The sequence below is a fragment of the Monoraphidium neglectum genome (genome assembly GCF_000611645.1).
Source record: "Monoraphidium neglectum strain SAG 48.87 unplaced genomic scaffold scaffold03276, whole genome shotgun sequence".
Lineage (NCBI taxonomy): Eukaryota > Viridiplantae > Chlorophyta > Chlorophyceae > Sphaeropleales > Selenastraceae > Monoraphidium > Monoraphidium neglectum.
The window spans coordinates 1-6,804 of record NW_014010352.1 but is presented as its reverse complement, the minus strand read 5'-3'; the positions used below and the strand labels follow the sequence as shown (position 1 = coordinate 6,804).

At 65.5% G+C, this 6,804-nt stretch overlaps 3 protein-coding genes across 3 annotated transcripts; all 3 read right to left on the bottom strand.

Annotated features, from left to right (window-relative positions):
• Positions 1-442: 442 nt before the first annotated feature.
• On the bottom strand, positions 443-1,867 carry MNEG_12501 (Glutamate dehydrogenase A; the record flags this gene model as incomplete). Its single annotated transcript, XM_014039029.1, has 3 exons — positions 443-571; positions 1,277-1,357; positions 1,667-1,867. The coding sequence occupies 3 exons, from the start codon at positions 1,865-1,867 to the stop codon at positions 443-445; spliced, it is 411 nt and encodes a 136-aa protein (XP_013894483.1).
• A 937-nt stretch (positions 1,868-2,804) lies between these two features.
• MNEG_12500 (Zinc finger AN1 and C2H2 domain-containing stress-associated protein 16) lies at positions 2,805-4,391 on the bottom strand (the record flags this gene model as incomplete). Its single annotated transcript, XM_014039028.1, has 2 exons — positions 2,805-3,641; positions 4,368-4,391. The coding sequence occupies 2 exons, from the start codon at positions 4,389-4,391 to the stop codon at positions 2,805-2,807; spliced, it is 861 nt and encodes a 286-aa protein (XP_013894482.1).
• A 1,683-nt stretch (positions 4,392-6,074) lies between these two features.
• Positions 6,075-6,517, bottom strand: MNEG_12499 (hypothetical protein; the record flags this gene model as incomplete). The annotated part of the gene is made up of 2 exons (XM_014039027.1): positions 6,075-6,455; positions 6,494-6,517. The coding sequence occupies 2 exons, from the start codon at positions 6,515-6,517 to the stop codon at positions 6,075-6,077; spliced, it is 405 nt and encodes a 134-aa protein (XP_013894481.1).
• Positions 6,518-6,804: the final 287 nt, after the last annotated feature.

Here is a 6,804-nt window from a genome sequence, read left to right as displayed (position 1 = left end):
GCAGGGGGGTGTGAACGTGTGAGAGACATGGTTGCTCGTTGAGGTCTGGCTTCCGCCCCCAGCCCAAGCCTGCTGTGCCACCCAATTCTCGAGCAGCGCCTTAGCCGGCTCTTTTGAATGCAACTCGGCCCTTTATGAAAGCGGTTGCCCACGCTAAAACCAACTCACGCCTCTGTGTCTGCCAGGTCAGCCTCAGGGTGGTGCGAGGCCCCCCTCACCCCATGCCCCTCCATGCGCCAGCCCGTAACCCCCCAACAATCAAACTCCGATTGCTCCTCCCCTCTCGCTGGGTTGAACCCAAGCAAGAACACCTGGCTTCCTCGTCTGGTCAGGGCCAACCGTGTCACCCAACGCTGAAAAACAGCAGACACTGCTCATTCAATCCCAACTCCCTGCCCTTCCTGGAAATCGCATGACGCTTTTTGCCCAATGAGCAGGAAACTCACGCCTCTGTGTCCGCCAGGTCAGCCTCCGGGTGGTACTTGAAGCCGCCCTTGTAGGGCCCCCGGCTGTTGTTGTGCTGCACCCTGTGGGCCATGATGATCTCGACGCCGCCGTTGTCCATGGGCACCTGCAGGGGTTTGGGTGCGGGGCGCCCGGGTGGCGGGGCGGCGGCGGCCGTGAGACAAGGCTGCTGGGCTGCGCGGGACGAGGGCCTCGTCGTGCGGGTAGGCCATGGCGGCCTCGACGCCAGCGCCAAATGTGACGCACAAGCCCGCCTGCAGCTGTGCACCTATGCTGCATGCCCATACCCCCCTCCCTCCCACCATACATACGCACGCACGCGCACAGGCGCGCACGCTCTCGCACGCACGTACACAATCGCATCCTTGCTCCCATTCTCTGTGGGTCATCTGCGGCCTTGGCCACCTCTTCCTGTACAACAGCGCTTGCGCCGCACCCATATAACAGCCACACGCTGACATGCCCCTGGGCGAGGCCCTTCACAGGGTCACAACCCGCAATCGGCCCCACCATGAGCTCACACGGTGGCACAAAACTGCCACACTCCGGGCAGATCCCAGGGATCTGCCCGCAAGGATCTTCCCGCAGCCCTTCTCCCACGCTCCACGCCCCGCAACGCAACACACACACACACACACGCGCCCCCGCTCAACCTCTTGCTGTGCAACCCCTGTGGTCCCGGCGGCATCGTCTCGCACAACAGCACTTGCAATCCACCCCCAGCCAGCCAAGCAGGGTTGTGTGGCACGTACACGCCCCTGTGGGGCTCGGCAAAGCCCCTCACAAGTTCACGGCCCGAAATCGGCCTCACCATGAGCTCCACCGAGAGGCTGCGGTCTGGGTTGAGGATCGCGCGCTGCAGTCCGGGGCTCATGTCCAGCATCTCCATGGCCTGGGGTGGTTGGGGGTGGGGGTGGGTTTGACCTATCGTATCACGCATCGCTTTCTCACTCTGATTGATTGCGCTCGCTGCTGCACACGAGCTCAGCTGGGGAGGGGGGCCGCCCGGGACAAACGTTTGGTGCGGAGCACTGGAGCGGGCGTGCAACAAAAGGGGCACAGCTGAGGCATGCCGGGCGGCAGGCGCGCCGATCGCCCCGCCGCAGGCGAGCGGTTGTGCAGACGCGCGCTGTTGCCGCGGGAGGGCGGGGACCGGGAACACTTGCAGGCCCGAACTCGCGCCATGCTGCGCCGAGCGCACCTCCGACACGAAATGCGACACGGCCGCCTTCTCCGACTGCGTCTGGTTCTCCGGCTGGTTGCGCTGCGGCGACGAGTCCCCAAACGGCCCCGCCCACGACGCGGTGAGGCGCTTCGCCAGTTGCAGTGCGCGCGGCAGCGCTGGCCCCGCTGCTGCCTGCAGCGCGGCCCAAGAGCCGCGCTGCGCCAGCAGGCGCAGCATGATAAGCGCGGAGACGACTGGTGGGTTGCGAATGTGTATATATATGTACGGACAGGCTGGGCAGATCTGCCGGTGCTGACTGGGCTTCGAGTTACGGTATATACCCGTGTATGCAGCTATTCGAGACGGCTTTGATGTCTCACGATGTCGTCCGTGCCTGCACGTTTGCATCATTCACCGGCCATCAAGCCGTGCGCAGCGGAGTGCGCGTGGCACCAGTGGGAATGTGGCCGGGGGGCGACGTGGCCATTGCAGGGCCTTCGTGCGTGTGTCAATACCACCCAGCAGCATGCTTTGTTTACTGAATGCGTATGAAGAGCTGCCCGACCAAGCGTCTCAAGATTTGAAACCGTGTGTCCTGCAACTGTGCGCTGTCCGCCTAGGCCTGCTGCTGCAGCCCCTGCTGCTGCGCCACCCTTGGTGCAACTCCCCGCTGACGCTGCGGCGCCAGTGCATGGGTGGCAGGCGGTCCGGCAAGGTTGCAGTTTTATGGCCATGGGCTGGGCGCTCCGACCGTTGCTAAAATCAGGTACTCCATATGCAGAATCCCATCGCTACAAGAGCGGGCAGCGCGTTGGCCGGCGGGATCCTGGCAGGATCTGCTCGTTCAATTACCAGCGGCCGAAAGAAAAACGGGTGCGGCTGTCAAACGACCCGCCAGAGCAACGGTCATTAAATGTGCTAAGCGGCAGATGTGCCGCAGGGTGCACTGCGCAGGCTCGGGGGCGTGGCCGTGTGTTGGGGTGGCCGCCGCTTGTGCGGCTGGACGAGAGCTGCGGCCAACTGACGCGCCTGCGCGGCGCGTCCAAACAAACAATGAAACAATGTGCATGCCCAGGGAATACAAAAATCCATCAAGGTACCCCCGCCCTGCAGCCTGCAGCATATACAAGCATGCATACGCGCAGCTGCCGGGCCTAGGCCAGGAGCCGTCCTCTCAGCTGAGCACGCAGCTCGAGGCTCTGCTGCCGCCGCCGCCGCTGGCAGGCGCCGCGGCGCCCCCGGCCGCAGCACAGCGTGAGTCATGGTCCACCAGCGCCACTGGGTCGCTGAACCCCAGGCCACACCTGTGGCAGGCGAACGGGTGCTGCTGCTGCTGGTGCTGCTGGGCAGGGGACGGCCGCGTGGCCGGAGGGGGCGAGTCGCCTGTGAGGTCAATGACACCACCACTGCTGCTGCCCCGTTGCCGCTGCTGCTGCTGCTGCTGCTGCTGCTGCTGCTGTTGCTGCGCATATGGGTACTGCGTCGGCCGCCCGCCCGCCTGCTGCTGCAGCATCTCGCGCCGCCGCCCCGCGGTTCCGAAAACGGTGTTGGACGGGTCGCTCGCCACCGCCGCCGCCGCCGCCGACGCGCGCACCCCGAGCCGCGCCACCATCCCCGCCGCCTGCGCCGCCGCGGCGGACGCCGCGGCGGCCGCGGCCGTGGCGGCGGCCTTGGGCCGGGAGGGGGCTGCCGGAGGGCGGCGGGGGCACTGGTGGTCGTCTTCGTGGCGATGCTTCATGCACACCTGCTGCCGGCACAACTTGCATGCGTACGTGTTGATGGCCGTGAGCTTCTCCTTGCAGCCATGCGCCGGGCAGCGCGGCTTTTTCGCTGCCTTCTCGTAATTCTGGGGGTCGCAGCCGCCCAAGCGCGCGTGGCGGTCGTAAGCGGCATTTGGGTCCTCCCCCTGGCGCAGCCGCACAGACGCCGCGCAGATGGGGCAGACGATCACGAGCAGCTGCCGGGAAGCCGGGGCGGCTGGGCAGGCGTGGGCGCCGTAGGAGCGGTGGTCCTGGGTGGGTGTTTCAAAGAAGTGGGGGCGTTGGCGGTGGGAAGGGTGGGGATGAGGTGAAGCCACATAAATGTGCGCATGCTGCGCATGGGGCAGCGGCAGCAAGCACACCGATACTGAGGACACGCAGCCATTCGCATGCAAAGAGCTGTGCTGGTCTGATGCGAAAAGCGTGTGGGGCTGCTGCCTCCAGCCCGATGCAATGCGCGGCGCAGCGGCGCGCGGGTGCGCTCGATGCCATTAGCCGAGCCAGTGCTGTGTGCAGAGTAGCCCGCAACAAAAGCGTCCACCAGACGAGTCTCTTAGAAAAGTTTATGGTGCATGCAAGCCGCTGGAGGGACGCCAGACCCGCTTACGAGGCAGTACGTCTTTTTGCAGGCGTCACATTTGAACGGGAGGAAGTCTAACTGGTTGCAGTCAGGCCTAGAACAGTGCTCTCCAAGGCCTAGTAGGTCTGCTTCGTCTCCCATGGCCGCGGCACCAGGCAACGATCTCTTTGCGTGGCTCGCGTGGTTTTCTCACTCGTGGCTGCACGTGGTGCGTATAATAGAGATGCGAGAGAATAACTAGAACAAAGCAAACAAATGATGTGCTTGTCATGCGCCCAGGCGACCCATCCTTTTTCCAGGCGCGGCAGTGCTCTGGGTGGAGGTAGGTTCCTGGGCCGCTTCATTGGTCATCGGGAGCGGAAGGCTCCAGAATGCAGCGCAAAACCCCGCCGCTCACGTTCAACGTCATCTGCGAACCCATATTTGATTGTGCAAAGTGGCTTCATCGCCCAGAACATGCCAGGGTGTCATCAACGTTTGACTCATTGACCACCACTGCACCGGCCGAGCAGCGCTGGCTCACACAAATGGGCACCCGTCCCACACACCCCTAATAGCGTCGTTTCACCTGGCCGTGCACAGCTTTCAGTGCCAGTGCCGCTGCTGCGCGTGTCCCCTGCACCACGCCGGCGCGCAGACCGTCCATCCGCATGAGTACGCCGCCACCCCTCAAGCCCTGCAATCCCTTACCCACCCCCCTCTTCAGCCACATCCAGTGCCCCGTTTCACACACAGAAACCACACAAAGAGGTTTACACGGGGCCAAGCCCAGGGGTCGCTCGCCCGCACTCCTGATATTTGGTAGCAAGCATGACGCTCCCGAGACGCACGGATGGATGATGCATGTGTTGCGACTCTCCCCTCGGACTCTACGACAGAGCTGTGCACCGACAACCTCGGAAAAGGTGCGAGGTGGTTTCTTTCACCAGGGCCGCGCCTGACAACAACCGACGACGACTGGACACATCGTGCACAAGCAAAACAGGGGTGCTGATGGCCGCACCAATCTCGACAACCGCTTGGGAAGGGTTTGTGGCGTCAACGTGTGATGGGCGAGCGGCATCGCGGCAGGGGCACCGCGCCGCGGCCGGCGCCGGCGAGCGCGCCGCGGCGCGCCCCTGTCGCGAAGGCAGGACAAGACATTGGAGTCGACTGTGGTAAGTTTTGGGGAGTGATGCTGTATAGTTGTCGCGCGCGCCAGCTGCGGGTGGCGCCGCGTGCTGCCACCGCTGGCTCCCTCGAACCAGTATTGTGACTACCCTCGTGCTCGCCACTCGGCCCTCGGCTCGTCTCCAACGCCGCGCAACGCTCAGAACGGCGCGGCCCTCGTGCGGAGGGGTCCCTCGCAGCCGCTGCATGTGCCCCAAAGACAAAAGCCTTGGCACGGGCCCAAGGCGCAGGGAGCGATCCGGGCAAACCTCTCCGGGTCGGCAGAAAGGAGGAGCTGTATCATCAAGCACTTGGCGCTCGAGCCCTACAGCCCCCGCCAAGGCGCGGGCAGCGCGGCTGGATGTGCCATGTACAGTATGCGCATGTGCAGGGAACAGCCGCGGGGGTCGACCCTAATGCGTGATGGCGCTGGTGCAGCCTCGAGCCATGCTCGCGGCATGCAGACCCCGCAGTCCCCCACGCGGAGGGGCATCAAAATCGCTCCGCGCCGCGCCGCCGAGGCGCGCACAGCCCGCGCGACCAGGGGCGCAGGGGAGGAACGGCGCGGTGGGTGGGACCCGTTTGGGGGGTCATATGCAAGGAACTCCCTGTCTCGACCGAGGCTCCGCTGCTTTCACATCTCCGCTCCGCACGACGGCGCTGCAAGAAGGCGACAATCAAGACGATATATCGCGCTGGGGTGGCCGCGTTGAGTGGCCGCGAGTGCCGTCTCCAACCCTCACATATGTGCTTAGAAAACAATGTTGTGTGCAGAGCGCCTCACAATCTCTTTTCTTTCACTCAAAATGCAAGCCGAGCAGGCGCCCTGCCGCGGCCGGAGCGGCGCCGCCCCGCGCGGGCGCGCTGCCGCTGGCGCCGCCGCGGCCGGGCCGCCACAGGCCGCCCGCTGCACGCGCGACGGCCCCTCTGCGGGCGACCCCGCGGCGCCGCGCCCCTACCGGCGCCCGCCAAACACGTTGAGCAGGTCCTTCACCTTGGCCCCCGCCTTGCCTTTCGCCCCCCTGCCGTTGCCGTTGCCGTTGGCCCCCGCCGCCGCGCCCTCCTCCTCGTCCCCTGAATCCTCCTCAATGCTCGCCGCCGCGCTGCCCGCCGCCTTCCCCCGCCCGTTCCCGTTGGCCCCCAGCAGCCCCTTCGGCACGATCACGTTGGTGCCGCCCGGCGAGCGGCCGACGATGCCTGTGCCGCCCGTCTTGCGGCTCTCCAGCTTCTTGTTGATCTCCTGCTGTCGGCCCTGCCACCAGGCGATGGTCTGGCGGCCGTCGCGGGGGGCGGCGGGGGCGGGGCCGCGGGCGTCGGAGGTGCCGTCGCCAAACTCCTGCAGCAGCCAGGCCTGGCGGGGGTGGAGGGCAAGACGATTTGGAATGGATGAGGGTACATGCAGGGTGCTTAGGTGGGATGGGATTTGGGGTGGAGTGGGTGGCAAGGTGCAGGCGCAGTGGGGCGTGGTTGTCTGGGCAGGAAAGGTTGTGCGAAAGGGGACCGCTTAGATGCTGCTGGGCGGACCTGAGGCGGCCAGGTGAGGTTGCGGTCTTTTTGCTGCCGGCACAGGCTGCACCGGGCACGGCGGGGCCGAGTGCGAACGGGCGTCCACGAAGATTTGGCCGCTATTCACGCAGCCAACGCCCAGCCCCGCGGCTGCAAGCCATTGATGGAGCCTCTCGCAC